The sequence below is a fragment of the Aulonocara stuartgranti genome (assembly GCF_965226115.1).
Source record: "Aulonocara stuartgranti genome assembly, chromosome: 12".
Lineage (NCBI taxonomy): Eukaryota > Metazoa > Chordata > Actinopteri > Cichliformes > Cichlidae > Aulonocara > Aulonocara stuartgranti.
Genome location: NC_138948.1, coordinates 9483862 through 9504454, shown reverse-complemented (window position 1 = coordinate 9504454; position 20593 = coordinate 9483862). Strand labels below are relative to the sequence as shown.

Below are 20593 nucleotides of genomic sequence, written 5' to 3'. Positions count from 1 at the left end.
TTCTGTTATAAGTTTTTAATAACAATAGCGCCCATTTATTTAAATATGCGGTGCTATATAACACTTACAGTATGGAGGATTTGTTAATACCTTTCATTGGACATTATAATACCTATATCGCCGGCCATAAAAACAGAAAACAACACCATCACAAAAACAGAAAAGACTTTTAAAAGGGGGGCTTGGCGTTAAGGTATGAAATCTACGTACTTCCGGTTACTGTTTCCCCAGATTTCACAATGAACTAAGCGTGGAAGTAAAAAAAACAACAACAAAAAACTCCATACGTTTTCGTGAATATTAACAAACACATATTTTTTTTTATCAAATTGATAAAATTTAAAAAAATACAATTAAGAAATCCTAGTTCGTATTAAACCAAAATATCCTGTCGTTATATCGAATCTCGTGTAACTGCTGGTAAATAACATTATAACTGATATTTTAATTACTTACACAGCGGAGGTAGTTTTCAGGTAGTTTTATTTTGAAGGGTTGGTGAATTCTACGGAAGTGAAGATGTTTTGTTGCGGTGGGGGAAGCACAGGCCAGGGAGAGTCACACACGCTTGAAAAATGGCGGAAACGTGCTCCGTGTTCACGCGACTTCCAGCAGCGGTTCAAAACGGTGCCTCCTAAGCCTTGTCCTGTTTTTGTGTGCATGCGTGAGTAAAAACCTTGCGTGCATCGCGCACTTTAGCGAGTTGCACATCTCGGCATTTTGTTAAAATAGGTAGGATCTGTTTATTCGGTTGACTCGTTTTACGTCTCCTTCCTGTTGAATATGCTACACTGAAAGTTAAATAGAGGTGTTGAGTTCTTTGTGCTGCCATATTTAAAGATAATATTAGCAAAGCGTACAATCTCGCTCTCTCGCTCTCTTTAAGTATTCACTTGTGTGTATAACTTAATAACGGATAACGAAGTAGCGTCGGATTATGTTGTGCTGCTTCTGTGCCTTGAGAAAAATAATAATCTGTTTTTTCAGTTGTCTAGGTGTGTCACTTAATGTGTAAGGCTGTGGGTTAAAAGAGGCATGCAAGATGGAAAACGGTATGTATCACAGAGGTATGCAACGTCTTTGTGAATAGATACTGACCTATGCTGATCTATACTGGTCTGTTGCCTGCCCCCTCAGATACAGTGGAGTGCTCCACCTCTGGCCACATCAAGCAAGTCATCAGCCAAGCAGTCACTGAAGAATCCCAAGTCGAGGCTTTCCATTGTAGTCACTGTGTGCTGATCTTCGAATCCAAGGTGTACCTTTTTGAACACCTTAACAAGGTGCATGGCCTCAATACAGAAATTTCTCTCAGAGAGGCTGGTTTATCCCCTGGGACTGACAAAGCCAACACAGAGAGCAGCAGCAGGAGTTCAGGAGATAATTTTAAATGCCAGAGGTGTGATTTTAAAGCTTGTAGTTGGGATGGTTTAAGTGAACACGAGGAACTGTGTCACAAAACTTCAGAAAATCCTAACGTGTCAGGAGGTGTCATCATTTCAGAAAACCTCGACAGCACTTTAAGTGTCATTTCAGCAAACCAGAACAATGAAGCTGCAGGAACATCGGAAGATCCATCAGTTCTTTCAGATATTTCTACCTCAGAAGCAAACTGCACATTAAAGGACCTGAAAATTTTGCAGGAATCTCCTTCAAGCTCCTGTCCAAACAGTAGTCGTGTGTTTAAAGTCACAGCAAAGTCTGTGATAGATATCACCGGAAGTAAGTCGTACCCTTTTTTGCACACTGACTTGACTACTGATTTGACTAAAACTCCGGAACAATTCAGAAAGGAAACTGTTCCTGACAGTGCTGTGAAGAGATCCAGTGGTAAAAGTTTAAAAGGTCATCCTGTCAAAAAAGCCAAGTTGGATAACGAAGAGATGCTCACGGAAAATGAAAATAGACAACAGTCATCCAGCAGCGAAGTCAGCGAAGATGAAGACGAGGCAGACGCGGCAAAAGTGTATTCTTGTAAACATTGTGACTACAGCGACGTGGGCATCAGGCGAATTTCTGCCCATTATCAAAGTGACCACCCTTATATCAGATACAATTCTGTCTACATTCAGGACGCAAGTGATCACAGTGCCACCTTTCGTTGCTTGGAGTGTCCAGTTGAGTTTTTAAGCACAGCTGACCTCAAGAGGCACTACTTGGAAAATCATCCAGATGCCCCAGATGTATTTGCCATGAAATCATGTGGCCTCAGTTTGGTTTTCAAATGCTTTCTTTGTAAATTTACTATCAATCTATTGAAGTCTTTGAAAGAACATTACAAGGCAAAGCATGCAACATATGAAGTGGAGAATTCCTTATTGTTCTGCAGATATTCAATGTCTGAATGCCAAGAGGAATCGTCTCAGCTGAGTCTAGATGTTCACTACCAAAAAAGCCACCCAGATGAAGTAATCACATTAGATAAAATCAAACAGTCCGCTTGTCCCACATCACATGCAGCATCAGAGATGACATCTGAGAAGTGTTCAGATTCTGTGATTGTAGTAGATCATTCAGAGACCACACCAGAAGCCTGTAAGAATCGTTCAGAATCTTCCCAAACCACGAAAGGGGAATCTTCGAAGTTTCCAACAAAATCCAGTAAAGAAATTACTACTGGACTGGACATTTCCTCATCCAGTTTACCAAATGAAACATTTTACTGCCAGTTCTGCAGTTACACAAGTACCGAGGTTAAGAGTATCCTTGGTCATCACTATGCAAAACATTCTATGGATGCACCAATAGGTACTGATGATGTCCTAGGGTACAGTGCTGAGATGCAGAAACGTCAGAGTGAATCTAAGATGTCAAAAAGTCCTTCATCTTCCCAATTTAATACTAGTAAACAAGTGAAGATGTGTAGGGAAAAAGAAGATCTGTATAAGGAGGATTACACAGCAGATGCCTCAGAAACAGGAGAGAGACAGAACAAGTCCTACGCATGTCCAGAAAACTTGTTTTACTGCCACAAATGCAACTTTGGAAATCCGTCTGTAAAAGGAGTAATTATCCATCAGGCTAAGGTTCATCGAAAGTGTAATTCCAGCACTAAGTGTGTTCTTGAATATACAGCTTTAATCCATGATGAAATCAGGAAAGCAAATGCAAAGGATTCCTCTTCTTCCCGTCTACCTCCTCCTATAATAAATGAAGGCGAAGAAAAAGCATTTTTTTGCCACTTTTGTAACTACAGGCATAGTACTTTGGATCGGGTAATGCGCCATTACAGCAAAACACATCATGGATTTAAGGCGAAGACTTCAGAAGTCCTTCTGCATACATCTAAGATCCACGATCAGGCACAGAAATCTCCTCTAACATCCACTCAAAATGAAGAAGCTGCTCAGGAAATCCTCAAGCTGAAAATGAAAAAGAAAAAAACAAGGAAGCATTCAAAGTCTTTGGTCATTTCAGCAACACCCTCAGTGACAACCCCACACACAAAGAGGTCCCTGAACTGTTACTCATACGCATGCGCATACAAAACTGACGTGATATATGCTCTGAAGACGCATTTAAGGAAAATTCACAAAGTAAAGCGTACAGTCACAGATATTTTAAGATATTATTTTAGACAAGGATCATTAAAGCGCGGCTATTATTGTGAATTCTGTGTTTTCAGACATGAAAAAGCTGCAGCAGTTTATGAGCACTACCAGGAACGCCACCTAGGACGTGTCCCCTGCGTTGAGTATGTAAATTCTCGGTTATATGCTGGTCCTGAAATTGTCCTTTCTAAAAAGAAGAAGCCTGATCTAGAGCAGAGTGGAGGCAATGGCACTGAAAACAGATTGCTATCCCAAAGATCCGGACAAAATAAAGCTGGTTTGTCTTGCAAAAGATGCTCTTTTAAATCTAAATCTTTGTCAGATCTGGCACACCATTACCGAATGGTTCATCCTTTGAATGCAAAACTTTCCAAGAAAACAAGCGCAAGCTGGCGGGTGGAAGACCAAAGTGACAGATCTCGCTCATTGTCCTCCAAAGTGTTCAAGTGCCTTTACTGCTCTGCAAATTTTAATAGCAAACAGGGTCTCCACATTCACTGTGGATTGAAACACCCGGAAGCTGTAATTGAAAGATATGAACAAGAACAAAAACCAAAACAGCAGCGCAAAAAAAGAAGGCATAAGACATTGAAGTCTAGCATAACAGCAGAAAAAAGCCTCTTGATCTACAAGTGTCCAAAGTGTCCATATGTGAATGTTAGCTCCCAAGGGACCCTCACTCACTGTCAAATGAAGCATCCAGCAATTGTAGTCTGGGCAGATGAACTTGAGACAGGTGAAGTCTTTGCATCAAACATGGTCAATTGTACTTTAGGAAGAAGTTCTAATGAAAGAGGGTACTTGTGTAAAAAATGTTCACAAATCCATGGATCACTGACAAAACTCAATGCTCACTGTAAGATGGTTCATCATGACAGAAAAGTGTATGAGCACACTGACACTGAAAGCCAGCCGGTTCACACATCTCGGGGCTCAGCACGGAAGGATGCCTCTGTGAAAAACAAAACTTCGAGAAGAGTAAAAATTGCGAAAAGTAGACAGGCTCCACAAACGGAAACTCCTGAGGCATCCCCATCAACTTTGCTGTCCGGCCTCCGCAGCAGCAAACAGTTGTACAAGTGCCAGATGTGCACCTATAAAGGACCGTATCGAAAATACCTCCAGCGCCACTACAAAAATTATCACAAATTGGATGCAGTCAGTATTTACAAACTTCTTGACAAATATAATAAGCGTAAATGGAACTCTCCCAGCAACGTACTTAAATCAGGCAACAGCACAAAGGTTAAATGTTTGAAATGTCCAGAATTAACATTCAAGTCGTCGCAGCTGCTCATTGACCACTATAGTACTTTTCACCGCTCAGAGTGGAAATTGGACTTTACTGTGTTGTCACTAGGATTGAGGAAAAAGAAAAACACAGGGGTTTACAAATGTGACCACTGCAACACACAATTAAATGGGATTCGAATGGTGTGTTATCACATGGATCGCCACAGAGCAAGGATGCTAGAGAAGGCCAAGGCTGCGCAGAGAAAGGAGTCGCTTATTAGTACAACACTAGAGCAAGAATCCAGCGAGGTAAGTTGACGCTGTAATTCCTGTCTACGCTCTTTGTCTTCTGATCTACTCGTGTTATTTGACCATTACTGTGATTTTTTTTTTTTTCCAGCCCTGCAGGCAAGATGAAATGACCACATTGGAAACTGTGAACGAGGTTAATCGTTGGAACGGGACACGAGTACAGAGCGCCGCTACATCAGAACTCTCTGATGTACAGCAGCCAGAACTAGAATCGAATGGAGACAAACACACGTGTAGACAGTGCGGCCGGATGTTTATGTCATTGAAAGGCTTGCATTCACATGAGCACAGCCACGCAGCCCTGGCAGCCATCAAGAAATTGGACAATAGCTCCACATCTGGATTAAAACACAAGTAAGAACTTTGGGCTTTTTTTATTGTTAAAAACTAAACTAAAAAAAAAGTAATAATGGCTAAATTTAGACTCATATATTAAAGCAGTCACACCATTTTGCCACGTTTTTTTTTTTTGTTTTGTTTGTTTTTATTGTTGTTGTGGGCTCACTTAAAAAGTAACATAGCCAAATGGAAATTTTAACAGTTGGTCTTGTTTAGTCTGAAAAAGTACAGTGCCTATCTGGGTATTGGAAAACCTTTGCAGAAAAGCTTCTTTATCTCAACATTTTCACTTCCTGGTTAAATAAAAAGTTAGACTCCCCTTTCCCGCTTTCCTCAATTCCACCTCTATCCACTCCTGTATAACTTTAAACTGCACAAGAAGACCGTTTCCTCATAAATCGAAACAATGGCTTTCTGACAAGAGAACCAAAGTCGAGAAATTATACCTCCTTTACAGATTTTAGGAGTTACTTCATCTACTCTCTGTTTGACTAATGTATCTTTCGCAGGCTTGTTGAAATTGAATTTTGATTGCTTTGTTCGTTAAAGCAAGTGCCAAACACCCCAAGCTGTATTTTTTGTGAGAGTTGAATGATTGTGAACCTTTTTTTTTTTTTCTTTTTACCTCACCAGCATTAGCAAATATCTCATCCACAAATCTGGAACTCTGAGACCTTTTCTGTGTAGTTGCTGTACCTATCGGACAACAATCTTTGGCCTCTGGAGGAGTCATTTTATGAAAAAGCATAATGGTAAGAACTCATTTGTAAGATCACCAGTGGTATCTTATGAGCATTAAGTGTCAAATGCATTGACTTTGATCTGCGAACATTGATTTCAAAATCACCAGAATTTTTAAAATTAGTCTTTTGTTGTAGATTATTAGCATAAGTTTTCTGTATGCTGGATTTGGTCAAGTTAATATGAGTTGTCACAGGTGCATTTTATATTAGAAGCTGACTTTAACTGTTCAGACTGGGATGGTTTTGGCTTAGTTTTAAAGACAGCCACATCTTTCACAAGAAGGGGTTTGAGAGATTTCGTGTGGCTTTATGTCTGCGTTTATGTCTTTCCTTTTTCATTTGGTTATTCTTTTGCTGAATGCTTAGATCTCATCATGGCTGCAGCTGAGACTGAAGACAAAGATGAGAGTGAAGAGAGGTTTAAGGAGTCCTCTAATTCATCAGAGAAAATGAACAGCTTGCCTGAAATTGATGAGCGACCTGAACTGATTAAAGGCAAGTCATATCTCATGTTTTTTTGTGTGTGTGTGCGTTTGTTTGTTTGTTTTTTAAACTTGGTCTTGGTTTTCATAAAACAAACAGTTTTTGGTTTTGTAGCAGTACTAACAGACTGTGGGTCCTTGAAACTTTGACAGGATCTCTGTACTTGGAGCCCCCAGATGTGCGGCGCCAGTTAAACCACTACACCATGATGGCACAGAGCAGCATCAAATCTAAAGTGAACGTGCAACTTTCAAAATTACCTGAGAACAGCGTGCTTCACTGTGAGTTCTGCAATTTCAGCACTGGACACCTGTCTAGTATCCGGCGGCACTGCCTAAATCGGCATGGAAAGAAAATCCTCAGATGTAAAGACTGCAACTTTTTCACAGGTTTAAGGTAAGGTGCTGTAAGAGTTTGTAGTTTTGTGTGTACAAAAGATTTTTGGCTTTTTTTTTCTTTAATAAAATTTAGTGTGTTGCTAAAAATCTGCAAATTGTACTACTTAGCTTTAACTATTTAGCTTTTGTTTTTGAAAATGGAAAATGTACACAAATGATATTCTGGGATTGAAAACTTCGAAAATATTTTTATGTAAATATTAGGGCTGCTCAATTAATCGAATTTTAATCACGATTACGATCTGGGCTTTCAACGATCATTAAAAATGACTGAGCGGATTATTAGCCCCTCCCTCGTGCTTTACTCTCGCGCTGCTTCGTGTGGCAAATCGAGCGCACCTCTCTGCATTTCGAACACGTGTCACAACAATTAAGAGGACCCGAGGGAAGCTCCGAAAGCTAAGCAGAAGTTATTTGGAGAGGAGAGTGACTGCTGTTGGTTGAAAAGAGAGGTAAAAAAAACTTCAGTGGTGTGGAAACATTATGGGTTGGCGGAGTCAGACGTGGATCAAGTAGACATAGTGTGTAAACTTTGCTACAGTGTCGTAGCTGCACCACAGAGCAACACTGCAAAGTTCACTAAACATAGATGTTTACATTTTTCATTTATTTTTTATATTGCAAACATTTGCACTGTTATCACTATTTGCACACTATTTTATATTATTTTTTGACAATCTTTAAAGTCATTATTCAATACATTGTTATTGTTAAATAAATATCGTCAAATAATCGAGATCTCAATTTCAGTGAAAATAATTGTGATTATAATTTTTGCCATAATCGAGCAGCCCTAGTAAATATTCGTTTTCACATTTGTTTTAAATGTTGCATTTATTCTCGCATTTGCATTCAGGATGAGTAATAATTGATACTTTTAATTCTGCATCATCACACATGCGCAGGATCTGACTAGTTTCTATAGTCAGGTGACATAATGCATTCCTGGTTTGCCTCAAGCAGGAGACACAAATCCCTTTGGGGTGGCATCGGGAAGAGAACCTGGCATAAAAGTGTGCTAAATCAAACATGCCGCGCTATCTGCTGTTTGAACCCTTTTTGAAGAAGAAGCTTCTTTTATTCAAATTTAGACATTGTTGTCAATTATTTTAAATGTATGGGAATAACTTGGATGAGTTTTATGAGGTATTTGACTTGACAGACATCTTGAATTTGTCATTTCTACTCATTACTCAACACGAGTTGTCACCAAACACCGACAGATTTGCAATGTTATCACTGATTTCTCCTGTTGTCATTAGGAAAACTCTGGAAATGCACATGGAGACGGGTCACTCTACCTGCCAGTCAAAGCCTACTCATCAGAAGGACCTCTGCTGCCCTTTCTGTCTGTACCAAACTAAGAACAAGAACAACATGATTGATCACATTGTCTTGCATCGTGGTATGTTGGAGCATTTGCAGGATTTGTAGGAACGTGTTCTGCTTTCCGATACCTGACGCTGTCACATAAGCATTCCCTTTTTTCCTTTTTTTTTCTTTACAGAGGAACGTGTAGTGCCAATAGAGGTTCGTCGCCCCAAACTGTCACGTTGCCATCAAGGCATCATCTTTGGGTCAAAAAAGGTATTCTCTTTAACTGATGGGCGGACGGTGCTCTTGTTCTACACACTGCTGTCATAACCATGAAGATTTAGAAAATCAAGAGAAAATGAAGTTGAATGAAGAATGAAGTTATTTAAGCCTATAAGAAACGTAAGCAGCAATTAGATGTCAGACGTCAACATGTCTGATATTTGAAGGGAGTAGCCAACGAAAGAGAGTGGGAGCATACATCCTAAAAATATGAATAGATATAAAAATGAACAAAGAATTCATCAGAATGACATTTTTAAATGTCAACCATGCATCTTGCTTAGTAGCACTGCATCACTTTCACAAGCTACATATAGACAGTGGACTTACTTTTGCAAAAGAATGGTTTTATTCACATATCACATTGGCTACAGAGACATTGGCACTGGGCCATTTGATTCCTTTAGTCTGAATGTTTTTGTAGTCCAAAAACTTTGCCACAAATCGGTTTAATATTGATTAAGGTTGCACCTAATGGAGTGATGCAGTGCATATCCTACCCCAATTCCTTGGCTATTAAAAAGTGCTACATTTACAGGGATTAAACCATAAGTAATGTCAAAGATGGACATGGACAACTACTGTGACACGATCCGTTGGTTTCTGAAATTGTGTTTTGATGCCCCAAGATTAGCATTTTCACCACAACCATCTTAGTTTCAAAGTAGGGCTGGGCGATATGGCCTAAAATCCATATCATGGTATAATTTGAAGCATGTGCGGTAACGATATATATCAGGATATATTCTTTTCTTCTGTATAACGTATTTTACACACTATAAGGCACACTTAAAATCCTTTAATTTTCTCAAAAATCGACAGTGTGCCTTATGTATGAATTCTGGTTGTGCTTACTGACCTCAAACCGATTTTGTGTTACACGGTGCGTAGAAATCAAAAAATGTTTTAGTACGACTTTGGAGAGCTATGAAAGCGCACCGCTTGATGGATTGCCGGAGCATTACGGCTGCCGTAGTCAGGAGCCTTGCGGAGTAATCCAAAACTCCGTCCACTTCAGGTCCCAAAGTCAAACACTGCAGCGTCACTGAGAGTTACAAACTATCGCAATTCTTTCATCTTTAATAAAATGATCAGCGTTTCTGCTCTACCAGGTGTAACAATTAAGTTTAACATCCAGGCATCCATGAAAACAGAATCTATTAAATTGAATGGAGTTAGAAGTTAGCAGGAAATTTGCTCGCTAGCTTCCACCTAAACATCATATAGCATGTTCTGACTGAGAGATTTCTGAAAAAATTAAAATGTACAGCTCTGCTATCACTTCCAACATAAATGAAGACAGAAAACTAAACAGCAGTGACATTTGTAAGGTTACTGAAGTTGGGGTAGCTGGTATATAATGATGTCCTACGTGATTGCTAGCGACACAGCTACGTTAGCATAACATTAGCACAGTGAAGCTGAAGGATGAATGCCAACTTTTTAACGTGAGGGTTTCTAGTGGTTAGGGACAAATGCAATTGCATGGCAGGATGCTGTAAACGGACCAAACTTCAGTCAGGAGAACAACTGAGATAATCCATCCACAATACGAGGTTAGTCATTAATATACTGCAACAACATGGGAATATAGCAGCTGCGAGAGAATTCAGCATTAACAGTGGGGCAAAAAAGTATTTAGTCAGCCACCGATTGTGCAAGTTCCCCCACCTAAAATGATGACAGAGGTCAGTAATTTGCACCAGAGGTACACTTCAACTGTGAGAGACAGAATGTGAAAAAAAATCCATGAATCCACATGGTAGGATTTGTAAAGAATTTATTCGTAAATCAGGGTGGAAAATAAGTATTTGGTCACTAACAAAAATACAACTCAATACTTTGTAACATAACCTTTGTTGGCAATAACAGAGGTCAAACGTTTACTATAGGTCTTTACCAGGTTTGCACACACAGTAGCTGGTATTTTGGCCCATTCCTCCATGTAGATCTTCTCGAGAGCAGTGATGTCTTGGGGCTGTCGCCGAGCAACACGGACTTTCAACTCCCGCCACAGATTTTCTATGGGGTTGAGGTCTGGAGACTGGCTAGGCCACTCCAGGACTTTCAAATGCTTCTTACGGAGCCACTCCTTTGTTGCCCGGGCGGTGTGTTTTGGATCATTGTCATGTTGGAAGACCCAGCCTCGTTTCATCTTCAAAGTTCTCACTGATGGAAGGAGGTTTTGGCTCAAAATCTCACGATACATGGCCCCATTCATTCTGTCCTTAACACGGATCAGTCGTCCTGTCCCCTTGGCAGAAAAACAGCCCCATAGCATGATGTTTCCACCCCCATGCTTCACAGTAGGTATGGTGTTCTTGGGATGCAACTCAATATTCTTCTTCCCCCAAACACGACAAGTTGAGTTTATACCAAAAAGTTCAACTTTGGTTTCATCTGACCACATGACATTCTCCCAATCCTCTGCTGTATCATCCATGTGCTCTCTGGCAAACTTCAGACGGGCCTGGACATGCACTGGCTTCAGCAGCGGAACACGTCTGGCACTGCGGGATTTGATTCCCTGCCGTTGTAGTGTGTTACTGATGGTGACCTTTGTTACTTTGGTCCCAGCTCTCTGCAGGTCATTCACCAGGTCCCCCCGTGTGGTTCTGGGATCTTTGCTCACCGTTCTCATGATCATTTTGACCCCACGGGATGAGATCTTGCGTGGAGCCCTAGATCGAGGGAGATTATCAGTGGTCTTGTATGTCTTCCATTTTCTGATGATTGCTCCCACAGTTGATTTTTTTCACACTAAGCTGCTTGCCTATTGTAGATTCACTCTTCCCAGTCTGGTGCAGGTCTACAATACTTTTCCTGGTGTCCTTCGAAAGCTCTTTGGTCTTGGCCATGGCGGAGTTTGGAGTCTGACTGTTTGAGGCTGTGGACAGGTGTCTTTTATACAGATGATGAGTTCAAACAGGTGCCATTCATGCAGGTAACGAGTGGGGGACAAAAAAGCTTCTTACAGAAGACGTTACAGGTCTGTGAGAGCCAGAGATTTTCCTTGTTTGAGGTGACCAAATACTTATTTTCCACCCTAATTTACGAATAAATTCTTTACAAATCCTACCATGTGAATTCATGGATTTTTTTTTTTCACATTCTGTCTCTCACAGTTGAAGTGTACCTCTGGTGCAAATTACTGACCTCTGTCATCATTTTAAGTGGGGGAACTTGCACAATCGGTGGCTGACTAAATACTTTTTTGCCCCACTGAATGAATCAATGGGACAGAAGTGGAGGAGTGGAGTTTTTGGCTATCCCCATATTCCAAAAGTACTTTGTCTCTTTGCTATTACTGTCGCTCAGTAAAAATTGCAGATGATGTTGTTTTTAGTCGCTGCAATGCTTTCAACCAAAACAGGCGCAGCTTGATGACACCATCAACATACGCTATCGCGGTAGAGCGGTATAGTCAAAATCTCTACCGTTAGCCAAATTTATATCGTTTCTACCGTATACCGTTTATACCGCCCACTTCTATTTCAAAGAATAAGATGTGGTGAGAAGGAGAGGGGCTGACAGTGAAACTGCTATCTCTATGCAGTAAGCAGACAAAAGATAATCCAACATTTTTAAGCAATTTAAACATGATTTGCAAAATAGTTGTAGTAATATTTTATTCAGTATGCTTCCAAAATCAGTGACTAAGCCCATGAACTCACAAGGAAAGTGTTTACTATGTCATGTCTGTCTTCCCATAAACTATAGGACTGGGAGTCTTATCTCAACCCCATAACTCCAAGTGTATTATATTGGATAAATGAGTTTTTGAGGCTTCTACATCATCAGTGCCCCACCCCAATATAATGTGATGGAAAAGTGTATCATAATTTGGACCTTGATTCTGTCTATGCAGGTCATGAAGAATCATGAACTCGTGGGTCAGGGGAGCCTTGATCAGCTGGAGGCAAGCATTGATAATGTGCCAGTAACAGAAGAAGAAGAGGAACATTTGTCTAACATGGACCAGCTAGATAAAGACAGAGAAGATGTAGAAATGGAGGACCTTTTTGCAGACTGTGATGAGGTTCCACAAACTGAGAACCTGGAAGAAAACTATACCACAGAGAAAAGTGCACTCCAGATCAGGGAATGCCAGGAAACCAACGGAGAAAGTCCTGGCGAGACTTCCGAATCAGACATTCAACATGAAAATGCCAAACCAAACTCTACTGTCCAACAAGAGCTGCAAAAACAAGCGGAGCTTGTGCTGCTAGAGACTGCAAGAGAACAGGAGACAGGAAAAGTGGAACAAAGTGTAACAGAAGTGAAAATTACAGATACCCCATGTGAGGATTACGGCGATCCAGAGGAAGAGAGGCAGACAAATGAAAACCAAGCCCAACCTGAATTCACAGAATCTGGAGACAAACAACAAATGGAGACAGGAAATGTGGAACAAAGTGTAACAGAAGTGAAAATTACAGATATCCCATGTGAGGATTACGGCAATCCAGAGGAAGAGAGACAGACATATGAAAACCAAGCCCAACCTGAATTCACAGAATCTGGAGACAAACAACAAATGGAGACAGGAAATGTGGAACAAAGTGTAACAGAAGTGAAATCTACAGATACCCCATGTGAGGATTACGGCAATCCAGAGGAAGAGAGACAGACATATGAAAACCAAGCCCAACCTGAATTCACAGAATCTGGAGACAAACAACAAATGGAGACAGGAAATGTGGAACAAAGTGTAACAGAAGTGAAATCTACAGATACCCCATGTGAGGATTACGGCGATCCAGAGGAAGAGAGGCAGACAAATGAAAACCAAGCCCAACCTGAATTCACAGAATCTGGAGACAAACAACAAATGGAGACAGGAAATGTGGAACAAAGTGTAACAGAAGTGAAAATTACAGATACCCCATGTGAGGATTACGGCAATCCAGAGGAAGAGAGACAGACATATGAAAACCAAGCCCAACCTGAATTCACAGAATCTGGAGACAAACAACAAATGGAGACAGGAAATGTGGAACAAAGTGTAACAGAAGTGAAAATTACAGATACCCCATGTGAGGATTACGGCGATCCAGAGGAAGAGAGGCAGACAAATGAAAACCAAGCCCAACCTGAATTCACAGAATCTGGAGACAAACAACAAATGGAGACAGGAAATGTGGAACAAAGTGTAACAGAAGTGAAAATTACAGATATCCCATGTGAGGATTACGGCAATCCAGAGGAAGAGAGACAGACATATGAAAACCAAGCCCAACCTGAATTCACAGAATCTGGAGACAAACAACAAATGGAGACAGGAAATGTGGAACAAAGTGTAACAGAAGTGAAAATTACAGATACCCCATGTGAGGATTACGGCGATCCAGAGGAAGAGAGGCAGACAAATGAAAACCAAGCCCAACCTGAATTCACAGAATCTGGAGACAAACAACAAATGGAGACAGGAAATGTGGAACAAAGTGTAACAGAAGTGAAAATTACAGATACCCCATGTGAGGATTACGGCGATCCAGAGGAAGAGAGACAGACAAATGAAAACCAAGCCCAACCTGAATTCACAGAATCTGGAGACAAACAACAAATGGAGACAGGAAATGTGGAACAAAGTGTAACAGAAGTGAAAATTACAGATACCCCATGTGAGGATTACGGCGATCCAGAGGAAGAGAGACAGACAAATGAAAACCAAGCCCAACCTGAATTCACAGAATCTGGAGACAAACAACAAATGGAGACAGGAAATGTGGAACAAAGTGTAACAGAAGTGAAAATTACAGATACCCCATGTGAGGATTACGGCGATCCAGAGGAAGAGAGACAGACATATGAAAACCAAGCCCAACCTGAATTCACAGAATCTGGAGACAAACAACAAATGGAGACAGAAAATGATTTCAAAGTGGATGAAGAAACACCAGCTCAAAAGCAAGACGTTAAAGCACTTGAGCATAAAACACTGAACATTGAGGCAAAGGTAGAAGATGACATACTGCGTCATATCTTACAGTTGGCCAATGATGACAGCAAGATGCATAACAAGGCAGATGAGGGTAAAACGGTCAAGATGGAGAAGGGCACTGAGGCAAGTGATATCCCATTAGCTGAAGAGAGCAACTTCCCTTTGTTCCAGAATCCAAAGAATCAAGTTGGTATAGAGGCAAATTCAGCCTTAACAAAGCTAAATATTGCACATGTAAATAACACGAGGACAGAGGAGAGTTTAAAAATTGAAAGACATATGTTAACCCTCCCGCCCACTTGTGCACAACTTAAGATGATCACCGGTGATATTTTAGGTGTCTCGTTTACAAAATTAAAGCAGGAAGAAGTGCACACTCAGCAAAGCAGTGAACAGGAACCTAAACCTTGCACAGAAATACCAGTACTTGAGAAAGAATGTCTGAAGAAGGAAGTGCACTCTCCTGAATGCTTCAAGGAGGAAGAAGAGAAAGGTCCTTTCGAGCAGAAGCAAAACCAAGAATCTGAGATGCTCACAGAAGACGAGGAACGACACCAAGATCAGGCGCCTGGTGACCACGACGGGATGAAGGATGATGATTGTCTGCAAGAGCCTGAAGGTAAAAAGAAATTATGAGTGAATTGAAATATTAGTTTTTGTGCATTTTTGTAAGCAAAATGCAGAAGCAGTGTGGAAAAACTAAATCTTTGCGTCTATAGGATGTAAGAAGGTAAGTAACAGCCAGATGCTACAATCATCAGCAAGTATGGTGACCTCTGTAAAAACAAATTGTCTGGCAGTTCATTGATCTGATTCACATGTGTGATAAAACAATGCACAAGGTGAAGATGCTCAGACAAACCAAAGACATATATGTAGAAGAGCTACATCTGAGACTCTAAAGGCTTCAATAGCGATGTCTAGCGATACTGCAAAGCATCACGTTTGGAGAAAACCAAACAGGATAACAGCACAAGCTGTTCACCTCCACACTTGCCTTTGTTCTACTCGTGTGCTGTGTAGATCACAGCTGTATCCACACCTGGGCATTTGTTATGCAGATGTTGTGGCAAACCTTCTGGCACCTACTTATACAGTACAGGGAATAGGGCTGCCACGATTAGTCGACTAGTCACGATTACGTCGACTATCAAAATCATCGACGACTGATTTAATAGTCGACGCGTCGTTTGAAGCTTTGTAAGATCACAAAAGACGCAGGAATAAGTAGTAGGATTTAAGAGTGTAATAACGGACTGATACAGAAGATGGCAGCACTGCATGTACAAGGATGCCAGCTGCCGTTAAACCCCGAAGAAGAAGAAGAAGCAGTGTCCCAGAATTCATAGCGCAGCCCAGCTCAAACGGCGGCAGCTAGTTAGTTTTAATATTACTCTTATTATTCTTTCTGGGTCACAAAATAAAGGTTTAACATATGTTCAGGCGAGAATGTAGCTGTGTAAACCTCAAATATCTGCTCAGTTTATCAAGACACCACATATTTTCAAAAGCGCTCCGACGTTTTCGGAGACGTCTGTTACCCACTAGCTCGATAGCGAGCCGGGGGCTAGGCTCACTAGTGCCCTGAGACCCACCGCTGTCTTTCGCTACTCAGGTTAAACATATATAAGTCACTTAGATAACTTAACAATGTTATTGTTTAGCTTTTTTTAGTATTTTATTTGTTCCTGAGTAAATCAGTTTGGGTGAGATTAAAGTTATAGTTTTTACATAGCTGAATAAACGTCAAGCAGACAGCTGATTATCAGAAGTGTGAGATTCTCGAGAATATACTCCAGTGTCCTGTTATATTTTAGATAGCAAGGAGTTTATTAAACTTCACCGAAACAATCTGCAAATTTCATTAAAATTTAATAAACTACCATCTTGTCTTTATTTTTAGTTGGCACAGACCTTAAACACTTAAAGCTGTAAGCTAATGGTAGTTATATAAGAGCAGATGCTGCTGGTGCAATAAGATGTACTTTTACGTCCAGTGGACGCATGATCTGATTAGTCGACTAATTGCAAAAATAATCTTTGACTAGTCGACTATCAAAATAATCGTTTGTGGCAGCCCTAACAGGGAATACTACCTGCACGAACCAGTCATCATCAGGTATTAATCTTGATTTCACTCTGCCATTACAAATTACATAAACATATGGGACAGTTTTCATGCTATATCCTCCGAACCTTTCGTAAGTGAATATTCTCTAGGGTGTACAGATGTATGAATCAAGCCTGTTCAGAGTTAGGATGTTGTATAAAATATAAATAATGCAGCATGCAGTGATTTGTATGGTATCTCTATGGTATTTATTTTAAAAAAATATTTAAAACCCCTCTCTCTTCTATAACAAGTTACAGAAAGTTGGCACCTTTAAAAAGAATGAGGACCTGTGACCAGAGCAGTACATTTTTGGATACTTTAAGAAGGTGCAGTTCATGCTTAGCACATATTTCAAAATCAAGTATCCGTGATGGTATCCAGGCATCCATTACCTTCAAAGGTATCACTAATGCTTAATAGTATCTACTAGGTTTAGAACAACAGAGACAACGGCTTTTTTAAGAAAGATCATATTTACATAAGAAAGAACACATTTGCATCATGAAATTAGAAATATAACAATGTAGAACATAAAATCGTCATTTGAATTTAGTACCAAATCACAAAAGTGAGGTCTTTAAGTTGTAAGGCAATGACCCTACAGTATTAGAGAGAAAACCACAACAATCAGATGATACCCTATGGGCAAAGCACTTGGTGATGGTGGGAAGGTAACCCTCCCTTTTAACAGGAAGAAGCCTCCAGGGAGGGACAGATGTCTGCCACAACGGTTGGGAGATGAGGTGAAACTCCTGAGCAATTTATCTTGCTCTTTCAATTATATAAGCTATGTTCTGATCTTTGATAGGATTAGAACACAGCACAGTCCCTTCAGTTTTCAAACGCGTACAGGGTTGTAAACACAGTGGCAAAAATGTTCCTAATCACACTTTTGTGAAATATGTCAAACTCAAAACGACCATGTGTTTTTCAATAAAACAATCTGTTGCTTGAAGCATTCAACCACATCACGTGGTTTTAGCAGCCTGTTGACTTTGTTTCGTTTCCAAGAATTGTTATGTTGTTGCCTAACCTTTCAGATGCCGTTTCCAAGAATCAACTTTGTGTGATCACAGCTCTAGAACAGCTAATGTACTAAAAAGACTCTGATATGAATGTCAGAGGCCATTTCTTCACCATTATAGATGAACTCTTAGCCTAAGTTAGACATAATGTTTTTACATCTAAAGTAAAAACATTATATGTATACAGATATCCTATTTAATCACAGCAATATCTCTTTCACTTTCAGACTGTTCTTGGCAGTGTCCACTTTGATGCTGCTCACCCAGAGAATCACCTCTGTGTCTTTGGACCTTCAGGAGAAACGAGTCGTACTGACACCATCCAAAAGGCAGACTTGTGTCACGCTTCTCCCTCTAATCAACTACATCCTCAATTTTACCACACTGCTTGGTGGTCCTTTGGATTCCTATGGACAATTCATTACTCTAATGGAGGGGATCAACCTCACCTCGCCACCCAGTCCTCTAGGTGTAGTTTTCCTAAAGCTGATGCAAGTATTAATGCTAGAGTGGGTTAGATTTTATCTTGTCTTTTTTCTGAAACATCTTATCCATGATTTCAACCCTGGCATCCTCTATGGCAATGGTTCCCAAACTTTTTTTGCTGGGCCCCCCTTTGTTTTACAGAAAAGTGTTCTTCGCCCCCTCCCCCTTGCTCGCGCACACACGCACGCACGCACGCACTAACACATCCTCCAACCACACACACCCACGCACGCACGCACGCACTAACACATCCTCCAACCACACACACCCATATTTTGCTCAATTGCGGTTTATTTCACACCTCAAACATTTAGTAAACAATTGAGCAAATACAAGTAATCTGCAGGTAGTAAGCAGGGTTTTAATAGTTTTGCAATTTTCATTAGTTTTTATTTTATATATAGTTTTGACTTCAGATTTTCAATTTTATATCAGTTTTAATTAGTTTTTACCAATTGTTTGCTAGTTTAGTTTTTATTTTGTTGAAAATCCTTAGTTTCAGTTTAGTTTTGATTAGTTTCAGTTATAGTTTTAGTTGTGTTTGCAATAATTAAGTGTAACAAAATCCCAGTTTCATCATATCAGTCATTCTCTTCTGCTTATCCTTGAGTATGTTGTGATTCCAGCTACCATCGGGATGCATCACGCTGCCTTGCCTGGGGTTAGCTTCTGTTTTCTGGGGATGAGGGTTGAGTGTGCTCCCTTACATTCTCATGGTAAGCTAGGTTAGCCTTCTTGTGTGAGCTTTTCAAGTGCACTTTAAGGTTTGTGGGAATTTTTTCCCTTTAGAAATGTCCCTCATAATTTGTCTCTTTCCACTACAAGACACTTGCTTTATCCAAAACACAGTCATATTCAAAGTAATCCCAAATTGGAATCTGGCGCTTTCTCCTGACATGATTCTGCGCGTGGACGGAGCAGCAACACAGACGACTCGACTAACGTACTGCCACCTGCTGGCATAATTAGACAGCAAAAAAAATCTGGAAACTAAACTTCATTTTCACCCTTGACTATTGTATGACACGCACACATCAATGAAAACTAAACACAGTTTTGCTATAAATGCAGTTAATTTTAATTAGTTTTGTGAACACTCATTACAGTTTTAGTTAGTTTTCCTTTTTTTGTTTTTATTTTTATTTCCATTAACGAAAATGTTTTTTCACTTCTAGTTTTCATTATTTCGTTAGTTTTCGTTAGCAATAATAACCTTGGTAGTAAGAAAATAAACTACTAACTCTTTTACACTACGTCCACGCCTACACTGGTATTTTTGAAAACGCAGCTGTTTCGTCCACACGTAAATGGTGTTTCGAATCTGAGATTTTTTTTTAAAACTCATTTTTTGTGTTTATGTGTGAACGAGGAATACAGAGTTCGTCATGCAACATTAAAGGCATGTGCCTTTATTCATGTCAGGCTGTGGGCAATGTTATTGTTTACATGAGAGGAATTGCAGAATGGCAGCTATTCAGATTAACAGTATTTTGTCTCTATCTTCAGGTTTTACATGCTTACATATAACACGCAGTTACTGTCCCTCCATTTAGAAAGGCAGAGGCGTCACGGTGTATTTTACATGTAGTTGTTTTTTTCCTATGTAATATTCAACATTGCTATCAATAAATTTTTCAAAAAAAAAATGCCTCTGTGCAAAATGGGTTTAAAAACATAAACAACTGTGGGATGCTGTTTGTCCGTGATTTAGATGGGGGGGGAACAAATCGTGGCAGTATCAGCCTGGTGTTATTTGTATCCCGCTGTAACTTTGCTGTATAAAGAGCTAACATCTCCAAAATGTCAGGAGTAGTTAGTCATTACAACAAGTGCTTGTGAACTAAAAATCAAGAATGTGGGATACTGTTTGTCCGTGATTTGGAGAGCCCAGCGCTGCTCCTGACGAAGGGAAAACCAATTCTGCAGGGGAGACCTACCTTGGACTTGTGCAGGTGAAACCAAAGGGAAGTTATGCTTCACTGTATTTTCTAGTCTTTGGCTTAGAATGAAGTTGGTTTGGAAACATATTCAGCTATGCTTCAGCCCCTGCTTTGCGTTTGTGTGGGCGCCGTGCTAGCAGTGTCCAAGCTTTGTTTTTTCCCCTTTTCATGCTCAACCTGATTCAATTGCTGTGGTGGGATCTTAAGAAACTTTTGCATAAACAAATGCCTGCAAATATCAAGCTGAAGCAACACTGTAAAGAAGAGTGGGCCGAAATTCCTCTACAACAATGTAAGGAACTGATAAACTCATAGAGAAAATGATTAAGTTATTGCAACTAAACATACCTTCTATATTGGAAGATGTACTTAGATGTACTTAGTTTTTTTCACTGGACATTCATTTACATCCAGTCCAGTGAAAAACTAA

At 40.1% G+C, this 20593-nt stretch overlaps 2 protein-coding genes across 12 annotated transcripts in view; one reads left to right on the top strand and one right to left on the bottom strand.

The window, feature by feature from the left end:
* LOC309719016 (4-hydroxybenzoate polyprenyltransferase, mitochondrial-like) overlaps window positions 1-1204 on the bottom strand; it is an 18995-nt gene extending 17791 nt beyond the window's left edge. For 4 of the 9 annotated variants that reach the window (XM_082554761.1, XM_082554768.1, XM_082554760.1 and 1 more), the window contains exon 1: window positions 69-184. The gene's annotated coding sequence lies outside the window, so the exon portion shown is untranslated. Of the gene's footprint in view, window positions 1-68; window positions 189-456; window positions 548-1098 lie in introns of those variants that run through there. The other 5 variants (XM_082554765.1, XM_082554766.1, XM_082554767.1 and 2 more) reach the window with 5 other exon arrangements.
* LOC309719010 (uncharacterized protein) lies at window positions 529-20592 on the top strand. 3 transcript variants are annotated; one of them, XM_082554736.1, is made up of 11 exons: window positions 529-627; window positions 988-1052; window positions 1138-5093; window positions 5185-5450; window positions 6069-6187; window positions 6545-6673; window positions 6814-7057; window positions 8322-8464; window positions 8567-8646; window positions 12524-15218; window positions 17965-20592. In XM_082554736.1, exons 2-11 carry the CDS (start codon window positions 1043-1045, stop codon window positions 17988-17990), a joined length of 7668 nt encoding a protein of 2555 aa, XP_082410862.1. In that variant the 5' UTR covers window positions 529-627; window positions 988-1042; the 3' UTR covers window positions 17991-20592. The 3 variants fall into 3 exon arrangements, with proteins under 3 accessions (XP_082410862.1, XP_082410861.1, XP_082410863.1); XM_082554735.1 differs by having other exon boundaries at window positions 579-664; XM_082554737.1 differs by lacking the exon at window positions 529-627 and adding an exon at window positions 649-732.
* The last annotated feature ends 1 nt before the right edge of the window (window position 20593 follows it).